At 32.5% G+C, this 25,394-nt stretch overlaps 2 protein-coding genes across 2 annotated transcripts in view; one reads left to right on the top strand and one right to left on the bottom strand.

The window, feature by feature from the left end:
- Positions 1-5,192: 5,192 nt before the first annotated feature.
- On the bottom strand, positions 5,193-8,368 carry LOC130891306 (testis-specific serine/threonine-protein kinase 3-like). The gene is made up of 3 exons (XM_057795943.1): positions 8,188-8,368; positions 7,267-7,523; positions 5,193-5,858 (listed from the first exon to the last, which is right to left on the bottom strand). The coding sequence occupies exons 1-3, from the start codon at positions 8,294-8,296 to the stop codon at positions 5,325-5,327; spliced, it is 900 nt and encodes a 299-aa protein (XP_057651926.1). The 5' UTR covers positions 8,297-8,368; the 3' UTR covers positions 5,193-5,324.
- A 711-nt stretch (positions 8,369-9,079) lies between these two features.
- The window catches only part of LOC130891474 (uncharacterized), a 27,614-nt gene continuing 11,299 nt past the window's right edge, over positions 9,080-25,394 (top strand). The window contains exons 1-15 of the mRNA XM_057796257.1: positions 9,080-9,324; positions 9,385-9,504; positions 9,554-9,834; positions 11,330-11,469; positions 11,526-11,679; positions 11,740-11,911; positions 13,933-14,192; positions 15,355-15,583; positions 16,986-17,128; positions 17,188-17,372; positions 17,438-17,535; positions 19,181-19,401; positions 21,957-22,180; positions 24,427-24,521; positions 24,710-24,861. Of these exons, the coding sequence (XP_057652240.1) occupies positions 9,201-9,324; positions 9,385-9,504; positions 9,554-9,834; positions 11,330-11,469; positions 11,526-11,679; positions 11,740-11,911; positions 13,933-14,192; positions 15,355-15,583; positions 16,986-17,128; positions 17,188-17,372; positions 17,438-17,535; positions 19,181-19,401; positions 21,957-22,180; positions 24,427-24,521; positions 24,710-24,861 (2,598 nt within the window). The 5' untranslated portion in view covers positions 9,080-9,200. The remainder of the gene's footprint in view (positions 9,325-9,384; positions 9,505-9,553; positions 9,835-11,329; positions 11,470-11,525; positions 11,680-11,739; positions 11,912-13,932; positions 14,193-15,354; positions 15,584-16,985; positions 17,129-17,187; positions 17,373-17,437; positions 17,536-19,180; positions 19,402-21,956; positions 22,181-24,426; positions 24,522-24,709; positions 24,862-25,394) is intronic.

Below are 25,394 nucleotides of genomic sequence, written 5' to 3'. Positions count from 1 at the left end.
AACACAATTATTCATAAGATTTTCATATACATTCTTCCAAGGAATAGAATAAATATTTATAAAGTCCTAATACGTACTTCTCAACATGCTCTTTATATTTTGTCGTTGGCAGGCAATATATTTCATGGGGTTTAATAAATTGGTTCATATTTATAAGTAGAAACATTTTATGGTGTGGGATATTTTTTTTCTTATTCAGTGTACATTTGAGTTTTAAAGTGTAGTTGGGAAAATGATTTATCGACATAAATATTGTGTGTTCGCAAAATAACAAGTTTTGTTTTTTGGTTAACATGGCAAAATCACAAGAATATTTTGAAAATGTGGAAAATGCTTATTCCTAGTATTTTGGTTTTGTATTCTGAGATCAATATAAATAGTGGTCTCCCCAGTCGTTGTCATTGTTTCAGCGGATGAAAGGGAAGATGGTATGGTATGGTATGGTAAGAGCCCACCAACTATTTCGAACAATGCAGACTTACCAGTACCAATGGCGCATTTGGATTAACAAGATATTGTTTTGGGAAATAATGGAGATAATACCGGTTCTTTAGGAAGCTACAAGGAACAGTATACCCATCCCACATTTACTTTTGGTTCCAGTTCCAGCTAGCCACTTTTGATTGTTCAAAAACAGTTGAATGATTCAGTACGGAATTTGGAGTTGCTATAGCAACTGTCAGAACTTCGTACTTCCCGTCTGGAGGAGGGGAACGAAACGAAAAATAAATGCCGTGATTTCCATATTTTATGATATAAGAAATTTGTTATGTACATGTACTGATATCGATGATTTGTTGAAGGGATTAAATATTAAGCATTCTTCTTGTAGCAAGTAGCAAATAAGTGGTGATTTAGAAGTTATCACAACTTCCGAGAGAAATAACGATATATTGCAATTTTCTTTGTTTGTGGAAGTCGTGCAGTAATGTAAGGTAAATATGACGAAACAGTTTCAACCTCTTGTAAACCCTAATAATATTGTTTTGCATCCATTTCACATTAAACTTGAACTAATAAAATCTTTATGAAGGCTGTGAATAAAGAGTTATAGGTTATATGTTATAGGTGGGTATGGTTATTGAGGAGAAGACCGAAATCAGAAATCAAAGCACTATTTGGTTAAGCTGAGATGATATGTGGTCAGAGCAAAAAGATTCCGTTGGATGGGGAATATAGCCAGAATGGATAAAGATAGTTAGGTTAAGAGATCAGCGAGCGACAAGGAAAAGAGGGCGTCCGCGGAAACAATGTAAAGAAGCATATGGAGAAAATCTAGAAAGAATAGTAATAGAGAACTGGCGTGAATCAGCCATGAACAAAAATAAATGGAAGAAAGCAGTAGACTGACTCCAAGCCTTAATTTTATAGAAAAACATACCACGCAAGAACTTAAAGCTTGGATTTATGGACAACAATATAGATGCTAAATACAAAATTTTAGTATGTTTTTACTTTTACAGTAGAATATCTTTTAGTTGAACAATATTAGTAATGTGTTTCCAATTCTAATTGTAATAAAATGTTTAAATTAAGTGAACATGGTCTCAGAGCTGTTAAAATTCTGATAAAATTATGGAATCAACTTTTCAAGAAATATCTAACAAACGAAATTTACGTTGTAATTGTTCTTCACTATCAATTATTACTCCAATAAATAAAATTGTTTTATGACGAAGAATCAATAATTGAAGAATTTACTCATCAATATAGATGCAGAAATGTTTTTTGACACCTGTAGAAAAAATATGTTTCATTTTTATTATTATTAAAAAAAATGTGTTTTTTTGTATTATTATTATTTCATTATTTATTATCATATCGTGTAGTTTCATTGAGACGCCCGTTACAATTAGTTGCTTTTATAATTTTTCAAAACTTATTAAAACCCAAACGAGCTATAGATGATAATTAACACTACAAATCACTCGACGGGGAAAATGTTGGAACATTAAACGAAGCATTTACAGAATAAGCAAAAATAAAAAGAGAAGAGTTTCATTTTACAAAAGTCTGAAATTTTTCAACCGGATAAAATGATCAGCAATTCAAATAAAGAGCAATCGTCGTCTTTTGGGGGTTTCGCATTCTATTTTTACGCTTTCTGAAAATTAATTTATGCTGGTTCGGCCCCCTTGGACTTCAAAAACCGACAAACATTGCTAAACGATTTTAAATTCAAAGTAGCTTAATTGAAATATATTAATACTCCCAACAATTTTTGAAAGTGCGCACAAAATGAAGACTCGTTTTTTTAAATGAGCTTGAACCCTTTACTTTAAGGGTAGATGAGTGTTATAAGGCCCTTTTGAATTTCTGGAATGATACAAAATTAAAACATGATAAAACTTTAGGTATGAGTAGCGTGTATGAGCGGTAATTTAGTTGATACTCCCTCAGATGAAGTTTGTCATTGCCATGAAAACAAACTGAATATGTGGGACTGAATTATGCAAATTTATTGTTTCTTTCTGTATTTATTACATATAATTTGTTGATGTAACTGGTTAAGAACGTGTTATAGAACTGTACAATTTAGTTGCAGTATCTGCCTTTTAGTTTTCGGGATCTTCAACGTATCAGTCATTGATCGTCAATCACCATGGCGTTTCAGTGGAGCTACATCCCCTTCAACATTCACTTGTAACATGAGCGACTGTCCTGCCTTGTATATAAAATCATGATCCTTAACTTGAATACCTATTTCCATGTTTCCATTGCTCCATTCATTTTCAGTGAACAATATTAAATAGTCGGCAAAAACACATTCAAAGTTCCAAATATTTATTCATTTATGTATCTGTTTCATTTTTGTTTTCTCTAGGTCCGCGTCTTACATAAAGGCAAAATCATGTGTTGTACGACGGCGCCGAGGCGCCGAAAAGCGTCAAGGTAAAAAAATTGATAAAGCAAAAAACTATCTCGTTAAAACAAATTTTATAATAATAATAAAACAATAAGGACTATTACTATGTTTTGTGATATTCTTTGAGACAAAGGAACCGAATTTCTCTAAAATAACATATTTTCCTAGGAATAATAGCATTCATTCGATCAAATACGTAACATGATAAGATGAATTGTGTGAAATCAAAAAAATTCGATTTTATTCATGTTTGAGCTTGAAATTTGGCTTGCAACAAGCCAACGAACGAACAAGCGTTTTTTTTTACTTCTAAGCCTGCAATTCGTTTTTGAAACTCATGTTTTTATAGCTTCACAGACTTGTGTTTTATGTTGCTAATTAAGGTGAGTTCATCTAGAATTTATTTTAGATTTATTAATTTATTTATATTCAATAATTGATGAGCATTAATTTTACCGTTTATAAAAATTTTGAAATAAATAATGTTACTAAAATTCTTCCGAGTTTGAGTTTGAGACGTCCTCACATTTCAATTTCAATAATTTATCAATTTGTTTATTTATTTATTGATTTCTTTGCAGTATAAAGGTTTTCATAAAAAAGACGTAATTGTCTGAATACCCAAATTTGTTGAATGGAAAACAACATAGAAACTGGAAGGTTATGTCCAAATTACGCATTCCTGTATTTCAAAATCAGATTCTACTTAGCCAAAAATGAATAACAACAATAATTCTGTTGAGTCCCTATATTCTGTCTGTACCTGAAAAAAATATCAACAGCAGTCAATAAACTAATCTAGAAAGCAATCCATCACCATCTTCAAGTTCAGCTGAATATGAGAAACCAATACTTTCAAAAATAACCAGAAACGAAATTATGGGACAAATTTAACTATAAAAACTTTATCGGATACTCTATGATCTGGAACAGAAGGAATAACTTCTTTGAGTTAGCAACTTGGGGAGGTACATAATGCTCTGTTTGAAATAAACGAAGGAAACTTTGAAAATAACGGAAAAAATTTGGAAAATTTTGAGTTTGTTTGCATTTTTATTATTAGTAAAATTATTTAAAAAACGAAACTGCTCAGTTTTAGAATCATGAAAATGATAGGATAGTATAATAATTTTCCTAAAAGTTTACCGCTCCGATATCTCCCATCTATTGATTGATATTAAAGAAATAACATCCGGCTTCGACATAACCCTAAATTCAAAAAATAAAAATGTCTAAAAACGCGGAAAATAGAAAATAAAAATTTGGTTTGTGAATATGAGTATGAACCGATTCACGATCCAATTCCAAAGTTGTTTGTTTTTTTAATGCTCTGAATATAATCAGTAGGTGAGAGATTCCATTTACGTTTTTCTTACTTCTGAAAACTTCGAAAATTATGTCAAAAAACTGAAAATTTATTAAATGACAAAACTCGCAGTGAACGAGATATACTGCAGTAAAATTTGTGAGTATCGTGCTTGCATTTTTCCTTGTTTTGTTCCTACGTGAACTGGGCTGTTTTCAGTTTTTTGGAGCAAAACGTTTTTCGTTCTAGGATTATTCTTCCATCGACTATACCATTTTTCTATTCCAATGAATATAATAATCAATCAAATCTAATGCACTGGAAGCTATTGTATAACAGGTACCTAGCTGCAAACCATCTAACGGCGTCGGTTTAATTTAATGTAATAGAAACAAAACATAATGTACTTAGCTTTAGATATTTTTAGACATAGAACTATAGACATACGTTTCCACATTGAATTTGTCTATTGCTAGATATTTTTAAAAGCTTCTACAAGTTCTAGAATCTTATATAAGGCAGGAGCTCAACGTAGAGCAGTAGTTCAATAATTCGCACATTAAATAAATGTTCATAAGTATAGTAGAAGAAGTAGTGTAATTAGTGTAGTAAGAAGTGTTAAATTAATGAATCTACTTGTACAGCTTGATCCACGAACCTTTATCCGAGAAACGTTACGTTATGAACATACCCGAATTAACTGTTTTCCATGGGGTCTACCTGATAAACCATCGAGACCCAAAGATTCTTAATGTCGTCAAGTAGTTCCGCGTCACTGTGATTTTGAGTACCTTTTTCTTCAACTGCGCCATTATAATATTCCAAGAGTAGAATAAATAATCATTCCAAAAGATTGACTATTATTAAGAACACGAAACACGTGACAAAGTAATAACTTAAATATTTGAATTACCTTGTAGTCCTAGAATTTTTGTTTCTTTGGGAAACAGACGCTTTTTTCTACTGGAGGAAAGGACATTACATCATCAATTGAATTATTTGGAAAAAAAAGGTGATAGGAACTGTTTCATTATTTTTTTATTGTACTTTAACAACTTCAGAGATTTTTAACAATAAAAATGGTTAAACTAGGACTTAACATATCTGAGTTATGTATTTGAGCTGTTTATCTACAATCTGTTGAATTAAATTTCAAATCAAACGACTATCAGACATAGACCGTAACACTGCGTTAGACATTCTGACATCGTACGGCTCCTGCAAAAACCACGGATGGTGGATGATCTGCAAAGTATTAATCCTATTTGCCATGTTAGTTTCGAAGAGTGACATTTGCAATCTCCTCAAATTTGGAGAACATCTATCGCAAAAAAAATTAAAATTTCGAATATTCCCATATAATTGATCTTCTACCATTTCTAAAATATTCGAATCATCAAAAGGCATTTGCCCCATAACCATAATATACAAAATACATCCCAAAGCCCAGATGTCGTATTTTTTAGGATCGTAAGGTTTCCCTTGCAAAATTTCAGGCGCGGCATAAGCGGCAGAGCCACAGAATGTGTTTGACATTGTATATTCTCCGTGCTCGTTTACACAATATCTGGAAAAACCGAAATCTCCCAGTTTTATCATACAGTTGTTCCATAAAAATATATTATCACACTTAATGTCTCTATGAGCAAAATTCAGGTTATGTAGATAATGCACCGCCTCCACAATCTGTAAGAATAGTAAAATTTTATTTAATTAATAATATTAACGCGGAAGGCTTAAAAGATAATTGAGAAAAGAGTGTGGAAATATTAGATGTGTTATTTGAAGACCATAAAAATAAAGTAGTATAGTATAGTAAAGACTGAAAGGTCATACCATTCAAAACATGATTATATTACATTATTATGGTTCTCTTTCAATAGCTAATACACTTATTCTAGACACTCATCGTTTCAAGTTTCAAGTACTTTCAAGTACCGGTTTTAACTTTCACTACCCGAACGTCTCCATCTTGTCCTGATAAGGATAATCTTCAGAGGCTTCTACATGTGTTTAACTGCACAGCTAAATCTTTCAATATGTTAATATCTGCGTTCAAAACAAAGTGTATAACCACATCCAAAACTCCGTTAAGATGTAAGCCAGTAATGAAATGCAAATACTTAGGAATCGAGATTTCAGGATTTGGAGACGTAGAGAACGAAGTCAGAGAGCAAACAACCAAAGCCTTAAGAATAGCAGCATGTTTGAACGAAACATATGGCGAAGTAAACATATCGGAATAGAAGCCAAATAGAGAATATGCAATGCCACGGTTAGACCCATAATGACCTACACCGCAGAGAATTATGGAAACAACAGAGATAAAAGTGCTACGCAGTATAGCCGGAAAAACCCTACTGGACAAGGAAAGAAGTGAGAACATCAGAAGATTGTGAAAAATAGATGAATTCATCGAATGGGTTCTATCAAGAAAGAAAGAATGGAATGAGCACGTAAGTCGTATGGACAACAATAGACTGGTCAAGGTAGCGCGCGATAAATCCCCATTGGGCCAAAGGAGTACCGGCCGACCCAGTGACAAATTTGAAGCAGGATAGGAGGCAAGTATGTCGAAGATAAAACAGGCGACTACGTCTAATACACGGAAGAAGAAGCATTATAAACTTCATGCTAGAAAGTCATATGAAAAAAAATTTTCAAGCCATAAGCGACTATTTTATATTAGTTAAATACTTAAATATATTATTCTGTTGATAGATACTTAAATTCATATCTCTTGTTTCAAGTTACAATACACATGAACCTCTCAAAAAAGACTGAATTGTCTTCCATCCATAATGATTAAAACAAAACTACATCATGCAGTTAAATTTAAAAAATGATAAATATAGTATTTGAAAAAAAAAAATAAATGTAATAGAATAAATCTGAGTGCTATTTAGAATTCTCCACCCACAATTAAACCAATGGAATAATCACGGGCACCAAAATATCTATCATTTGAGCCATTTCGAGGGTAAAGCCTACCCCTTTTTATGGATTGAAAAAAAATATAATTGATCTATTTGTTTTCAATTTCTTATCTTATTGAAGGGAAGCAATTTTCAAATTGACTCTCAGTATACGATACCTGTCTGAACAACAATCTGGTTCTTTCTTCAGTAAATGGCCCATTATTCTGAATATATTCCAAAATATCTCCAAGTTCACAATACTCCATAAACACATAAACTGTCAATGGAGTTTCGAATATTCTGTAAACTTTTACTATATTGGGATGATTGATACATTTAATAATCTCCAATTCTCTTGGCAAAAATTTTTTCAAAAATTCCTTCCCGGATTGTTTCTTACTTATTATTTTGCATGCCAATTTTTTGTCGCAATCTACAATTTTCGTTTAAGATTTCAATAACATGTAATTTTATATTCTGTATATTTTCATTAACTACAACAGTAATAACAAATTTTAATAAATATAGATACCCAATTTGACATATACAATAGTTTATATTGCAGCGTAAAATAATAAACATATCCCTTTAAACCCATCTATTCTTATTACAATTCTACCTGAGAACCAAACCTATTGGGTATGTAACCATTTATACTTTCACTCACGTCATCCTCAACCTTCATCAAACATGTACACATGTCTGTAAAATTATATCATTAAATTAAAGTCTTATTAAAATCGAACGTTCGTTGGTAAAATTAGAAATCTCACTGAAATAAAAATGAGTAGAGAATGAGTACTACATTATCTTTTATTCCTTCGAGAACGAAAACAAGAAATAGATTAGATTAGATAGATTCTAAATCCTCCCAACCCCAACCAGCAAACTTTTACTTAACAAGTTCCTATTATTCCTCTAATTCCCTATCGCCTGTATATTTTACATGTATACCTTTTAAACATGTTCACTCTGGCACGATCTAACGAAACATTGTTGAAACGATTCAGTTATATGAAATATTGAATTATCATTAGGATTTATTACCTAGAACCCGTAAGGGTATAAATAATAAATTTAGTAATACAAACACTAACCATCACTAGTAGCAAGGCAAACTTTACTATAGGTCCCTTTTCCAATTACTTTTCCAATGCGAAATCCAAAAACATTGGCTAATTGCAATTTTTTGACCTTTTTCGACATTTTTTGAAAAAGAATTTTGATAAACTTATTGTCAACAATTTTGTTTTGACATGTGCTGGAGAAAAAAACAACTTTCTATACATACAGTATTCAGTTTTGACGTTTGTTGGACAAAAAAACAATTTTCTATTATATACAATATACAATTTGGAAACAGAAAAGTTAAAATAAAAATATTTTGCCATTTGGTATATTATATATAACGTGTTCTTATTTGTATCACAATTTGAGTGCATATTGCAATAATTGAATTTTATTATCTTAGTATTCTCTCCAGATAGATAATCTATATTTTTTTTCGTCATAATTTGTCCTTATTTTATCACGAAAAACGGTCTAGAAATAGAAACTATTTATATTTAATTTATAATCGATCAATTTAAAAAAATGTTCGTGATAATTAAACGGCTTTGCTATGTATAGTTCCTATTAAAAAATCAAGATTATATTTCGTTGATATTGCATGAACCAGAAAATTTGCAAACATGCAAATTGTTCACGTCATCAAACGTCAACTAAACTATCGATTTCAATTTAGTTGTAAACTTTTAGATACGACAACTCCCAATGTCTAGCTGTATTGTGTTTTGCATAACACTTGGTTATTAAAATAATGGCAGAAATTATAGAAAAGTTTTCAATAAAGTTCGTTACAGATGTTCATAACAATATCGAATTAATTGAAGATATTTATCCGGAATTTATTTATATAAAAAAGTATAGTTTGCAAAAAAACATAGTTCTCAAACTTCAGTTTCTAATGTTGACAGCACTGTTTGTTTCCTTATGTCAATTCAAACTTTCTATATGAGAATTCAAATATTTAAAACAAGTTATAAACTGTAATAATTCAAGTTTAAACATCATTTAATGAAGAAAATGTATATTTAGGCAATAAAAGAGTATGGAGAAGTTTTTAAACGTTCGTAGTATTGAAGAAATTCCATTACCTTACAGAGAAGTATTTTCTGAATATGTACATTTTAACCCTGTTCAGTCAGAAGTGTTAGATGATGTTTTTGATTCTGGTATGTTTTGTATACATTGCATTAAAGGATGTATTTCATAAATATGTTTTATATTTACAGACGATTCCATAGTTATATCTTCGCCCACCGGCTCAGGAAAAACAACAATTTTTGAATTAGCAATAGTTAGATTGCTAATGCAATATGGCAGCTCCAATATGGAATTTAAAATAATTTATAGTGGGTAGATAACGATTTCGAGATAATCAATAATTGATAATATTTTTAGTTTCTCCCATGAAATCACTCTGTCAAGAACGTCTGATTGATTGGAATAAAAAATTTTCTCATTTTGGTCTCAATAGCATATGTATAACTGGAGATTCAGAAAATGCTGAATTTCAAAATCTCATCTATCACAATTTGATTATCTCCACACCAGAAAAATGGGATAGTCTCACAAGAAGATGGAAAGAACACGGGGAGCTTGTGAAGGTGATTAAATTATTCATGATAGATGAAGTACATCTTTTGAACGAAGAAGATAGAGGATCTACACTGGAAGTAATAGTACGTTTTTCTTTTGATTTCCTTCATCAACATTTTCTTTTTTACATTTAACTGAATTGATTTAATTGAATGGACTAGTGAACAATGCAGCTTCAGCTTATTCTACCAGAAACCTTTAATAGGTATGGGTTGTGTATAGTATCTCACTATTTTAAATGTCAATAATAGAAAGAGAATTATAGATATACAATTCTGTCTTTGGGTATTTAACTAAAATCTCATACAATTTAATTTCTTTATTTAAAAAAATATTTACTTAATATGATTTGATTTGTATTGAAATTATACGAAATAACAATATTAAATAAACAATTTGCTACTGATTTGACTTAGTTTACATAGAAATTAGTATTGAATCACTTTTAATGTTGTATCAGGAGGATATTTATTTAATTTTCATAGTAACCTAAACATAATAAAAGAACTTCTGCCATTCAACAACAATATTTCTAGTGAATTCAAATTTTTTAATTTGAAGTAAATCGAACACAAATTTCAATTATAAATGAAATACCCTCACACAACTATTTAAAAACACATTTTTTATCTATTGTAATAATTTTTCTGTTTGTCTAATTTTAATTTTTTCGAATTTCACCTTTTTCTGGAATTTGCAATACTAATGTTTGTTCTTTCAAATATCTTGTTGAATTATGCTAATTAATCATGGTATTTGAAGTATTTTTTTATAAGTACTGATGAAACTTTTATTATAATGATTTGTTTCTAAGCTAAATGGAACTTTCTTCAGTAAAATAGGCTTCTAGTTTTTGGAAATTCAATTCGCTTATGAATGTTTCTCTTGAATATAAATCATCTTTTGATTTACTGTTTCTATTTCAGAAAGGTATAGAGTAATAAAATGGGGAATTCTGTCCAGTTCGGCCTCTGCCCAATTCCAACCCTATTTCAGATTTGGCTTTTCTTTTTTCGAGTATCCTACCGGCACGCCTTTGGCACACTATTTTCAATGTTTGTGAATGGATAACAATAGGCTAAACCCATATATTAACCTCAATCCGGGTGGTACTACATGCACTTGATAAAAAGAAACAATTTTACAATGAAATCAATGCCAAACTATGAAAGTGGCTTAAATATTCGTTGGGACACTCTGTGATCCCTTTGAACACCTAATGATTTTTATTACTCTATACCTTTCTGAAATAAACTATAGTAGGGCCTGAAAATAACTCCCTAATATTTAAAGCTTTCTCATGCCCAAATTTTCAGTTAATATGCGATGTACCGCACTTTTTGCAATGTCTGTTAGCTTGAGCACTTTCAGTCGACAATCATCCAGGATTTTCTCCAACATTTCTGTAGTCTTGACCTCATTTGATGTACCACTGCGATGTTGGTCTTCGTAGGTATACTTTGGTATTTTTCAAGCAACTACCGCCATCTCTAGGTCAAGCCAGGTACTTCTGGGACCATCCTCGTAGTTTAATTTACTGCTATTGTTCACTAGATTCGAATGAGAATTTCTTTATAGGTTAGCAGGATGAAAACGGTACAAAACTCATTATCACTAAACCATGTAACAGATTGCAATATTAGATTTATTGCAGTGTCTGCAACTATAGGAAATATCGAAGATGTTGCTGAATGGATTGGAAGTCCAAGACATTATAGGTAGTTTCACGATTTATACCAAATAGAAAAATTGTTGAATTTCTGAATTTGCGCAGATTTCCAGAAGAGATGCGACCGGTGCAATTGAAAAAGTTGGTAATCGGCTTTAGTTACAAACAAACGTCATCTTCGGCATTCAAATTTGATCTCTCGTTAAACTATAAACTACAATCCTTACTGATGACACATTCGGAAGGAAAACCGACGTTGGTAAATAGTCATTTTCACAAAAATTATCATACGTTATTGATTTGATTTGAACTTTCGTAGATATTTTGCAGTACGAGAAAAAGCGTAGAAATGACTGCCAAACATCTTGATCAAACCTTAAAAATAAAATTAGAACCTCACAAATTACAGAACTTGCAAAAATTTGCTATCAATATTCCCGACGTGAAAATTCAGGATATGTTAAGACACGGCATCGGCGTACATCATGCAGGTATAATTATTCATCTACTTTATAATATGCTTGAGAAGTTAATAGATACACTTTCCAAATAGACTATAATAAAAATTCCTTCTTATTTATCTTCATTCACAAAACGGTGGGGTTAATTTAAACACATTATACTATTCACTAACACTCAACACTATATTACACTCTAATCCCGTTATAGAGATTCGAAATTTCATTAGATATATTTTGGGTCCTACTTATAGGCAACCATACATACCAAGAAAAATGCTTGGTAGTGGTGTTAAGTTGACAGCTTTCCATCGAAGGACGTTGTAAGAATCGATAAAACGCTGTCTTCCGCCTTCATCCAAAAAGCAGCTCATTTTTCATATAGTTACATCTGTGTATTGAGACGTTGCTCGAAGTAATTCTTTTGAGCCATCCTAACCGGAAATAATATAAATTTTCTACTTTCTATATAGTTTTAAGTGTAGTTATAATGGAGAATTCGGCTCGAAAAAATTTTCTTCCGTTATATCGACGTCCGACGAGGGAAAACTCAATTTGAAAAATCCGTCAAAAAGTAGAAGTGGTCTCCAGAAAGTTACCGGGAATTTCAATAGACGAGTGATCTTTTTTCCCCGCCGGATATTGTTTTTACCAGAGACATATTATTTGTGAATCATATCCGTCTTCATTGTAGCTGACGGAGCCTAATCGTCTCAAAAAACATTCGAAGAAATAAAATTGTAACAACAAAATTATTCAGTATCCCGATATTTTACTAGCACTTAACACTAAAGTGTTCACGAACAAAACTTACTAATTTATTTAATCACTTTGTTTAGTTGACTTGTCATATCCTGATGTGTTCACTATGATCACTAGCACTCAACATTAAACTATTCACAAACACTAAACACACTAATTTATTTAATCACATTGTTTAGTTGACTTGTCATTTTCCGATGTTTTCACTACGATCACTAGCACTTAACATTAATCTATTCACGAACACCAGACACACTAATTTATTTAATCACATTGTCTGGTTGACTTGTAACTATCCCGATGTGTTCACTTTGATCACTAGCACTCAACACTAAACTAATCACGAAGACTTAACACACTAACTTTTTTAAATACATTGTTTTAATCCAAATAAAAATCAACCCAAGAACTCAACCAGATAATTCAGGTTTGTGTGATCTCCAGAATGCCTTAAACAAACGAAAAGGCCTTCTTATAAATTATCTCTGTAAAAAGTCACAAGATAAGGTGAATATGCCACAAACAAATAAACTTTTCAAGAAATACACAAGGTTTTCGGCGCATACGTCAAACTGTAGATTCGATTAACATATTAGAAAAGAACCGGCTTCATGGTCTATATCAGTGGACGATTTCGTAACAGAACTTCGACGGAACATTTTTATCGCGATTGTTAGATTGCACGCATAAAGGTCATTAAGTGATACCGATGAATGAATTTTTTTAGTGATAATTACGAAAACCCGGCTGCTATCCCAGCGTCCTTAATAAGATATGGCATAGATTTATGGGGTAATTTCACTTTTTTATAATTAATCAGGGTGATATGGCGAAGAAAGGCTTAAATCCTTTCCGCGAGACATATCCTTACAGCAGAATATTGGTTAGATCAAATAACTTTCACATAGAAAAAACACAAGAACTAAACTTGTTGGGGATATCACCCGAGATCTAATTCACCGTATTTCCAATTTACTATAGGTGAAATGGTAGGTAAGAGGGAAACAAATTCTTAGTTTATGTCGTATATAAACAGTCTAAGATGACATAACATGAAAAAAAATACCTCGTGAATTTTGCTACATGAATAAAAATCTACAAACGCATGCATTGTATCGAAATTATTGAATATCTAAAACCATTTTCTATTAATAAATAATAACGGTTTTTAAGGAGAGAATGATTTCTAAAACCTGATCCACACTCTCCACGAGGAAACGTGATTGAAAGAGTGTAGATGGTGTATAGTGGAGTAATTTTGTAAAAATTAATTTTTATTGCTAAATCGACAGGTATGGACGTAGAGACCAGGCACATTATCGAAGAATTATTTCGTAATGGAGATTTGCCAATACTAATAGCTACCAGTACGTTAGCAATGGGTGTTAATCTACCTGCGCATTTGGTGATTATAAAATCAACGAAATACTACGTTAATGGTACAATACAAGATTATAGTGCAACGGCCATACATCAGATGATCGGAAGAGCCGGTAGACCTCAATTCGATACAACAGCCACAGCTTTGATTTTAACAACTAACGAAGATAAGGTAAACCACAAAAAGTATTTTTTGTTAACAATAGGATATAATTTATATTTTTGATATGAAAAAACTCTATAAATCTTTATAAATTAATCTACTGTGGTCGTCAAAGTCTGGCTGGTCCAATAAGTAATTATGTTACAAAAGAAAAACGAAAAAATTTGGCAGCGATATATTTCATAGTATAGTTCGATACATAAGACCCAGCGACGCTCCCACTCTAACTCGTCTCAAAAATACGTTTCCTCGACTTCGTAGTGACGATAACCTACTAATTTAACTCAAATTTTACCTTGGCGAATGACTTTTTCAAGTTTGGAAACAAAAAGAAATCTCACGGGCAAAATTTAGAGAATATCATAAATGGGGCAGCAGTTCGTAGCCCTATTTGGTCGAGGCAACAGCGGAAAAGTGAACCGGTTCGTTACCATGATGTAAGAGCACCTTTACTTCGTCACATAGGTTTATTTTTCTTTAATTTGTCGTGAAAACATCCCAATAATTTAGCTTAGGAAACTGTTTTATTTCGAGCACGTTTGCCGGGTAAAGTTCACAGTTTCGACTGTTCCTTGGTCTCTGATATGTACTAGAGGATTTATCTTCAGTCGATTATCAAGAAACTCCTTTTGAATGTGCTTAAACGTTATCTTCCGTGGTAGATGTTTTCGGGGCACTTGGCCTACAACATGGTAGTACTCATATTGTAAATCCGATAGTCAATTGCTAAAACGATACTAACACTAGTCGTCTTTAAACAGCAATCAACGGTATGGGTCTTTCTTTCAAAACTTTCCAACAAAGTTACAGTCGACTTCCGGTAGAATCGAAAGTCGGCCATCTTTGAAAATATTTTAGTTAAAAAGATCGTATCCGAAAACACAAACGTAGAAATTTTCATGATTTTGATATAAGTATTTTGCCATCTACAGATAGTTTTAAGTCGTCGTGGACACCCTGTATAATTGGGATAAATTGGTGTGTATGTAAAAACAAATATTTCAATTTGAAAGAAAATTTTCATTCTGAGGCATTTATTTATGATGTTTTTGGAGTTTTATTTGTCAAAAAACTGTGCTATCATTCAATTTCAAATAAACTTTACCTCTCTACCCATCCCCCATTCATTTGTTCAATCAAATACTTTTTTGTTTTTCATTTTTTTTTCTAGAACAAAATTGAAAAAATGTTAAGTACCACGGAACCGGTAGAATCTAATCTTCATCGACATCTTACAGAACATTTAAACGCTGAGGTAGTTTTAGGAACAATAACCGGTTTGGACGTGGCTTTACAATGGTTAGCTTCCACGTTTCTTTATATAAGAGCTCGGATAAATCCTCGACACTACGGTCTACCTCAGACTTATAAAAAAGAACAATTGGATAAGAAATTGTTGGGTAAGAATCAAGTATTTTTGTCAGGTATATCATACAATCCAAATGTTCAGGACAAGTACAAAGTTTATGAATAATTTTTTCAAGATGTCCTTGCACCAATGAACCAGAAAAGCTTTTTATTGATCCTTCTGCTGAAAATATATGTGCTTGAGAGATTAGGTTATAAAATTAAATTTTATATTCAGCCTCTAGCTGGAAATAAATGTATATGAGAGGTTTTATATATATATATATATATATATATATATATATATATATATATATATATATATATATATATATATATATATAAAACAACAGGCATTTGCTTGAAGTGTCTCTACTGCTTTTCTCCAATTCTTTTGTTCACGGCATCAGTTCGCTATCCCTGACTTCTGTAAATCTTCCTTACATGCATTTAGCCATTTTCTAGGTGGACGTCCTCTTCTTCTTTTTGCACCTTCTCCACTTCTTTTCATCCACCTGTTTACTTCCATTCTGTCTATATGTCCCAACCAAAGCAGTCTTTTTGCCCTTACTACTTACTTACCACTTCTGTAGGTTTCCTTCTCATGATGTGTCCTGTCCAATTTAGTCTTTGTGCTTTTACATATCTTATTATTCACTCAGTATTTTTCTCTTGATTATCTTCAGGTCTTCTTTCTTTTTATATATGACAGTTGATTACATGGCGTACGCAATCATTGGTCGTATTAATGTTTCATAATTGTTATTTTGTTCTTTATCTTAATATTCTTGCTTTTTAGTAACTTCCTAAATAATTGAACGAGGATACAGTTTCAAATACGTATTTGTGTGTCTTTAGATGATCCATTCCTCTTTCCTCTGCCCGATCATATAACATTTTAATCTCTGCATTCGTTCTTCTTCTCCATTCGAATACCTCCAAAAATTTTTCTCAATATTTGTCTTCCATGCATTTAGATCAATATCCGTTCAAGTTGAAATATTGACCTCTCTAGATGACCTGCTTTTATTAGACGATCTAGAAGTATGAGGGCATGGATATTATTAACCATTTCTAAAGTAGTTACAGGAAACTACGTTTCCAGGTGTTCAACATCATCCGTGTTCGTATGGCCACTCCCGAAACCCGAAAATGTTTTACAAATTATTCCATGAGACAGAGCACTTTAAATATAATATTTATGTAAACTTTTTTGATTTCTTTGATTGTCTCGAACTCGAAGCTCTTTTTGCCCGATAGATAACATGAGGAACATGGTGGAAACTAATACTATCAACGTAAATAGCTCTGAAGAGTCACTCTTCCATTAAACTACCGAACAAACATTCGATTCAATAATTATGACTATGATAAATACTAAATTAATTTTATTATTTAAAATTGTGTTTTTGTCGTTTTCATTTAAAATTTAATGTATTTAATTTTTATGTCTAGAGATGTTCCAGATCGATTTGAACAAATTAGTTCGAGCCGGTATGATAACAATGGACGAAAATATAAACGTAAGTCCAACAATTACGGGTCAATTGATGGCAAACTATTACGTCGATTTCGAAACTATGAAAATGTTTACTCAAGTGAGAATTTACGAATTACTCATTGTTACGACTCGATTTGATTGATTAATAATTTTCAGATAACCGGAACGGAGATTTTCATACAAATCTTAGCAATAATATCGAAATGTCAAGAATTTTCCGAAACGCGTTTGAGAGTAAGCGACAAAAAAACCTTAAATCTATTAAACAAGAACCCGAAAAAACAAACGATACGCTTTCCGTTGAACGGAAAGATTAAAACTTGGGATATGAAAGTTAATTGGTAAGTTATTTTATCCGGCTCGAAGGTGCAAATAATCCAATTTCAATTGCATCGTTTTCGCTTAGTATTATTCAAGCCGTACTTGGTAATTTGGAGATTACGGATACTTCTATACAAACGGAATCGTTTTCAATAATAAGGAACGCGAAACGTATCATGAAATGTAAGTGACGATATTTATTTTCAATAATCATAGAAAATAATAACTTAATTAATCCTTGAACTATACGATTACATAGACAGTTACTCCTTCTAATCTCTCCATAAAAAAGGAAATGGCAAAACTTAGAACTTAGGAGGTTTTCCGATTTAATTTCTTATAAAGAGTGTAGTTGGAATGTCGAGGCCCTATCGGTATTAACTCTTATAATTATGAAAAACGTCTTATACATTCACTCTTTAAGGCCGCTTGACATGATACAATATAATGTGCAATATTTCCTGATCAAAAGAATGCGCAGATGAAGTTCATCTGATTATTTCATGCGAGATCTCGCACTTGCAATATTTTTGGTTTTGTGTCATTTTTATTGTGTGCAAGCTGCAATTTTAGTGAATGATCTAGTTACTTTTGGCTTACCAACCAATCTGTGCATCAGGTCCCAAAAGTAAGACAGCGGCAGATATAACTATTGCCAGTTATCTACTGACCACTTTCTCACTTCGTTATTTATTTACTATTGTTATTCTCATTTTCAGTTTAGATTTTTCTTTGTTTCCTTAAGTTTCACATTTAATAACATTCCCAAAACTTCACGATCATCTAATGTTACCTGGAATTAGATAAACTCCATCGGGAACACTTTTAAGAAAATCGCTAATTTTGGTACTCGTAATAATGGCAGCTTTCTTGACCTTGTAACCTTTCCCAGTATGGAGGGTAGAGGTAAGGAGAACCATCTCATATGGGCGCTTAGCTTAAAAACTGTCCGCTTGTAGACAGTAAATTATAATTCACAATTTGACCAGATTGGCTCTCCTGTCGGACGAGATATCATATGATTGTTCAGTTCAATCTTCAGTCCGTCTTATTTGAATGACATCTCTCAAATATTTCCAACCGGGCGTGCCCCGATTTCTCACTCATCGCTATTTTAGATACAGTGAAGTATGCACTGTTAAAAAAATTTAAATGGCTAGAGCTGTTAATTAAATATTGGTGTACAAAATAACAACTATTCACGTAGTACAAAATAATCTTGTAAATTTAATCTAGAAAAGCTACTTTGAGATAACGCTAAAAGTTAATTAATTATTGTGAATTTCTAGAAAGAAAGTGTCAATTATCACTCATGCGATAGTCGCACCTCCCTAACGTAAAGAATTTGATGGACACTTTCTGTAGCACAGAGATGGTTCTCATTACCTCTACCCTCCATATTTCCCAGTTTGTTTAAAAAAGTCATTAGTTTGACATATTTCTACTAGAGATTTTACTCGCACTTCTAATTTATCATTTACATATAGAATTTATTATTATTTAGAGTATAAAATTATTAGATAGAGTAAAAAATTAGTGTGTGGATTAAATTACACTAATTCATTCATTTCATTTAAAATTCCAAATAATTTTTGAATGATCAAATTAGTAATTTTGCCGAGGCTTCAATCCCCGCTAGACACTCCCTAAATCCGATGCTGAAATATTGTGTAACAAGGGAAAAAATAGATTTTAGCTTTCGTTTTTTTATCTTCTGGAGGTAATATAACCTCAAGTTAAAATCTAGGAATTTTTTTCCTATTTTTCGACCTTACCTGTACGAAGTTTTAATTTCGCGAAATTTTTTGGTTAACGTTATTGTCTTTAGGTTTGATACACTATTTGAGCATGAAGAAACAAAATTATTTTACTGCTTTACTTAATGCGACTATTTTGGGAAAATGTTTGAATGCAAAATTATGGGAAGACTCGCCGTACGTGAGTAAACAATTGACCGGAATTGGTAGTATCTTCGCTACACAATTAGCCAATGCCGGTAAAGATACTTTCGATAATATTCTGAAGGCCAATCCTCGAGATATTGAAACGGTAATTATGATTCATTCATTTCATTTTAATATAAAATATACATTTTTGTTTTTTTTTCAACTTTTCAACTCGCATAATTTGTCTATTTAACTATAGTGCAGGGAAGTGAGGTCAAAAAATCAACCTATTATAAGCTGGCCATAAAAACTTTGTTCAAAAAGGGACAGTCGGACTATTTTTGCGGTTGAGGTATATAGTACAGGAAAGATGAGGTGCGAGGAGCGCACGTCCATCGAACGCACAGGCACATTTAGAAAACATTTCGTGCATTTAGAGCACACTACCTGTGCTTCAAAATATCCACTTAAAAATTTTTTTCCTAAAATAAAACAAATTCACTTCAATTAACTAGTCTATTCTATCAACACGTGTACCAGTGACAGTTCAATCAATATTTTCACTTGAATGTCTTGATTGTTGTGTAGTTTCTTTGTCTTCGTTCCAAAAGTACTTCTGGGAATTGCTTATTTTTTCAATACACTTTTGTTTTTTATGAGCATTTCTTAAAATTCATCACAACAATGATCGAAATTCACTCGGACCATCAACATGGAACTTACCGTTTCGATCTGTAGACGAAATTTTTCAGACGACCAATTGTTACTCATCACGTTCAACAGGAGCACTTGTTCCTGAGAGGCATATCACAAATTCAACGACCTTTAGAATTACATCATAGGCAATGTCTTCTTTGCTCAGCTTGGAAAAAACCTGTTTCCACCTTTCCTCAACTGCAGGGATGAGGGAGAGGGAAATGACCTTGGCGTCATCCCACTGCCCAAAAGTTACACGTAATCTGACGCCAGCGCGTCTCATCGAATGAGCAATCGACGCAGTAGAGCTTAACACACATTATATATTAACATATGTTATTAATACTCTAGAAGTGAATCTAAATCTTTAACGCATATGTAATAAGAAATTACCAAGTAACAGCTTTCACTTATTTTAAAAAACTTGAATAATTCAAATTTTCGTGTTACTGTCTTTTTGTAAACCGACGGGACAACCCAAAAGCCTAAAATAACAGAACTGTCCCGTTCAAAACGGGACGTATGGCCAGCCTAACTTATTATCAATTTTTTTCCATAAGAAATCGATAATATATAGACCCATGATCAATTTCTTATATTTTCTATTAGATTCCTCTGTAGTTTGCGACGCAGCTTGGCACAGTCAAAAATTGAGTCTTTGACGTTGATAACATTTTTCATCGCAAAAAAATTGTAGGAAATCTTATACAAAAATAACATTATAAGAGTAAATTTAAACATTCTTCGAGGATTGCTACTCAAGTTTTCAGATATGGCAACACTGGTGTAAATATGCCAAATCTGACATTGCCATAAAAATTTGACATTTTTAATGTTCTCATAGCGTGTTGTCATACTAGTGCTCTTCGAGTTGTTTACAGACACTTGAAACATTCATCTTAATCAAACATTTTTGTGCTACTTTCAACACAGCACTGTGCTGATCAAATCGCTTCGATGATGAAGACCAACTCGAGCGAAATACGGTATATTTCGCTGATTTTCTAAATTCAATCGAGGTCGCACTTCGCTTCGTGAAAGTCGTCAAAAATCGGATGTGCCAGATAATATCGACGCTGAGTGTAAACTAATATTGCAAAATCGTGATATTGAGGCATTAGTTCCACTCGCATACATCCAATATTGCATGAACATTTGGCTGTCGAAAAGATTTGTTCGTGTCGGATACCGACATACTTTGACAAAGTATGCGGTATACTTTGTTGATTGATACAAAGAAATAATGAAACAATTCAAAAGACGTTTATAAGATCTTGAGAGACGAATCTTGGATCTATGCATATGAACATAAAACTTACGGATGTTTCAAAACGACTTAGTAGGATTTTTTGGAACCGTTAGTGATATTAATCCTGTACACACTGTTGAGACAACAACTACACCAACACTCACAATCACATTGTTTGATGTGCGCTTCGATAACCAAGTTATCATCTTCAGGGATTGAAGGTAAACAGTTTATCTTCAGCCTCTGAAGACGATAACTTGGTTATCGAAACGTGAGTCAGACAGTGTCATTATGAGTGTTGGTGTAATGGTAGTATAAATAGTGTATCCAGTACTTTCAAAACGAGCCAAATCCAGCATCGTTCTGAGTTCTGGGTCCAGTGGTGCTTTTTTGATCCCAGTCTGGAGTTAGACGTCCGAGGCTACCACAAGGGTAATGAGCAGATTGAGAATACTATATTTCTATGGAGTCTTCGGCTTAGAAGACGGTAGCATATATGATAAGCGAGAAAAATTCACATATTCTGAATCATCCACAGAAGTTTTTTTCGGCCAGGCTATTACAGAAATATCGTTTTTTTTTGTCGGTTTTGGTACAGTTTTGGAAATCGACTTTTGACATTATAGTTTCACTGATAACAACAAAAATATCATTGGATTGTGTTTATTACATTAATGAAAAGAATTGAAACAATTTTTAATAATTAGTAAAATTCGGAAACAAATTCATGTAAAATTGCATTTGGAGCAAATTTAAAGTATCGAAAATTGTAGATCGTAAAAAGAAAACCTCCTTTTGGTGATTCTTTAATAGAGGAAGTGAAACATTTGCCGAAATTTTCAATGCGTATGGACAAAATTAGTGAAGGTTGTAAATTAACTATTACATTAGAAAATGTCGATTTACTTCTACGCAAATCTACGATGAAAGAAACGTCACTTATGACACTTTTAGTCGGTAACGACCGGAATGAAACGATATTCCACGAAAATTATCAGTAAGTAAATTATATATTATTTTATTTTCTATTCTATCGACAGCTGTTTAGTGTGTGCTCCTCGATCAATATTTTTGCTATCTCGTAAAGAACGCTTTTTGAAACAATAGAAAATTCTTCAGATATGGACGAAATCATTAATCGTCTATTCACTGTTCTCTTTTTGAATTAATTCATCGATTATTACTGATTGTCAACCACTTCGTTATCTTCAACGTTTGCTCGGTCATCTTTTAAGGCATTAACCTCTTTCTATTTCGTATTGTTTTCACCATAAACATCACTGATTTGGTGATCAATGTAAATTGCTTTGAAGCCTTAAGTACGGAGAAAACGTGTTGAAGTTCCGTGGTACTCGATCGGATGGTTCTGTAAAGGCGTCATTCCTAAAAATACGGCACGCATGCGTTAAATGGCAACACTGCGGCCACGTAATTAAAAAACTGTACTTACTCTAAAAAAACTCTAATGTGTAGATTTTTCACAAAGGGTGTCTCATAAATAATGTCGGTTTCCATGTATGAAAATTCCTATTCCTCAATTCAAATTTGTCTAGTCTCTAGTCTAGGTAACAGGAAAGCACTATTCTGTATACAGTTACTAATTCAAAAATACTATGATCAAAGGAAAGATGTCTTCTTTGCTCTATAGACTAACAAAAAGCGTTTGACTCTATTCGGCATAACTAACTATTTGACATCCTAAAGGATGTTGATATTGGTAATAAAGACATCAGGATCATACAAAAGCTGTATGCAGATCAAACAGCGGAACTGAGAACTGGTGGCTTTCTAACTACGGAACATCTTCAGACAACATAGAAGACCTACAAGAACTAGTCAATTCTATCAACGAAATAACATAGAGAGATTTAATAAATTCAAATACCTTGGATATATGCTAAAAATGGGATTACGACAAGGAAGTTAAAACTCGGATAGCAATTGCAAAATCAGCTTTTTCAAAGTTTAATAAGTTCCTAATCCGCCGAGAAGTCCCCCTAAGCCTTAGATTGAGGATGATAAAATGTTATATTTGGCCAATCCTTTTTTATGGTGTGGAGACGTGGTTCCTGCAAGTGAGGTCCTTAAACAGAATAGAAGCAATGGAAATGTGACTGTTGCGCAGACTTCTACGGATCCCATGGACCGAGCACATGACGAATGAAGAAGTACTGAGCAGAGCGGGTGTGGAGAGAGAACCAATCGCTGTAATTAAACAACGAAAAGTGTCTTATTTGGGACACATCTTGAGAGGACCGAGAAATTCTACTCTCAAGCTCATCCTGATGGGAAAAATCGACGGAAGGAGAGGTCCAGGGCGTAAACAACATTTCTGGCTATAGAATATAAGAGACTGGTGTAGCATTCAAGATGCGGTAACAATTTTCCGTCGTGCAGAGTTTTGGACAAGAAAACACCTACACGCTTCAAAGTGTACGATACTTGAAGAAGACGAAATCTCTAATTCTATGAAAGGTACAATCATTCTCTTTGTGTTTATTCACGACGTAGTCCGTTTTTATAATAAATAATATAGAGTTTTAATAATGGAGATTTTACGTTTGAAGGTTATCCACCTGCGTCGATCTTGAGGTTGCAAGGGAAGCAGATGGACGCCAATCTTGTACTACCACTCGCCGATTATAATAAAACTCCTTTAATCAATAAAAGTTGTGGAATTAAGCCATATTCTATTGAAAATACAATGAGAAATAGATTTATGTAATTATCCCGAACATAGAAAATCAGTGGTTCGACATAGGGCAATTACCAGAACCAGTCGTAAAGAGCGGAAAGTCTTGATGTGTGTCTAAGTTGGTTTAATTAATCAAAAACGAGTTCTCGCACTACAAGACAATGCTAAATCAGATGCTGCGAAAGTTATGCAGAATTAGATCGAGGAACTTGATGTTAACGAACTCCTACCACATCTAGCATTTAATTCGGACCTTACACCGTTAGATTACTATTTATTCAGATCTATGGCAAATTTCTTGCGTGAGAAAAACTTGAATCCAAAGGAGATGTTAAAAATTTTTTGAATTTAAGGCAAAGAATAGTTTTACCAAGGTCTCTCGCTGAACGTTGAAGCTATAGAATACGATGGGCTATATTCGAATATTTTTTTTATTTAATAAACAAAGTGAACCTTGGAAGCCGACATTATTTATGAGACACCCGAATATATATTGTTCATACACGGAGAAAAATTAAAGATGACAATCTGGACCATATAAATTTTAGAATCTCGTATCTGATAGAAAAACCGGAAGTGGTTAAAGTTATAAAATCTAGTGATGCAGGAGTGATTGAAGCCTATTTCATAAGTGAAGATTGGGGTAAGAGTTTTTATTTTTTTACCACACTATTCAACAACACTGTTTGCTTGTATGATACAATTTTTTTATTGATATTTAATTAACTTCCCGTTAACCAATCAACTTGTGAAATTGTACAAGTTTACTTATTCCCGATGAAGATACTTGAATCAATTGAAAAATCTATAAATTAATTGATCATTTTTCAGTTGGAGTTGATTGCCATTGTGACGTTATTTTGAATAATCAAACAAAAACTAATGATGTATCTGAAGTTCCAAAATTAAGCAAAAGTAACGTCAATTCGAATCAGAATTCGTACATTCAGACATTTTTGGATATTTATATGAAAATTAAAAAGGTTAGTGATCTAGTAAAGTTTCGTTTTATATTTTCATTTAAATATTCCAATCACTTTAGCAACTTATAAGAAAGAAGTCAAAACAAATATTTCAATTAGAACCTAAAAGTTAGATCACATTAAAAGAACAGAAAGAACAACAAAAAAGTGGAAATTACACGTGGGAAAGCTATCCGCATGGTGGATACCGCAATTGATTAATGCTGATAAAAATTTCGCTTGCAATAGAAAATCAAACCAATGTTTGGATATCTTTGTCTCCAAACCGATTCATAAACTTGACTTTCGATTTACTGTTGCCGTTGACGTTTGCTGTTACAAAAATTAAAAACATCGAAATGCTTAAAATATTCAAATATTCAAAAACTCTTGAAATACAAGAAAAAAAGAACAAAAAAATTATAAGTCTCTTTTATAAATTCCAATGAAACTATGGATACTTTAATGCAATGCTGCTTATTATGTTGAAGATTTAGAATTGTTGGAAATACATTTTTATTTTGTGGGATCGAAACAACAATACATTAAATGAA

Source organism: Diorhabda carinulata, chromosome 3, assembly GCF_026250575.1.
Source record: "Diorhabda carinulata isolate Delta chromosome 3, icDioCari1.1, whole genome shotgun sequence".
Taxonomy (NCBI): Eukaryota; Metazoa; Arthropoda; class Insecta; order Coleoptera; family Chrysomelidae; genus Diorhabda; species Diorhabda carinulata.
Note: the sequence above shows the minus strand (reverse complement) of the source record. Positions and strands in the feature narration are given on the sequence as shown.

What these genes read in the sequence shown, in the direction of transcription:
- LOC130891306 (XM_057795943.1), bottom strand. Translation starts at nt 8,296, where the DNA reads ATGTCGAAAAAGGTCAAAAAATTGCAATTAGCCAATGTTTTTGGATTT. An exon ending in TTGCCTTGCTACTAGTGATG is followed by an intron (nt 7,524 to 8,187) that starts GTTAGTGTTTGT and finishes CGAAAATTGTAG; the next exon opens with ATTGCGACAAAAAATTGGCA. An exon ending in CCAGATTGTTGTTCAGACAG is followed by an intron (nt 5,859 to 7,266) that starts GTATCGTATACT and finishes CTATTCTTACAG; the next exon opens with ATTGTGGAGGCGGTGCATTA.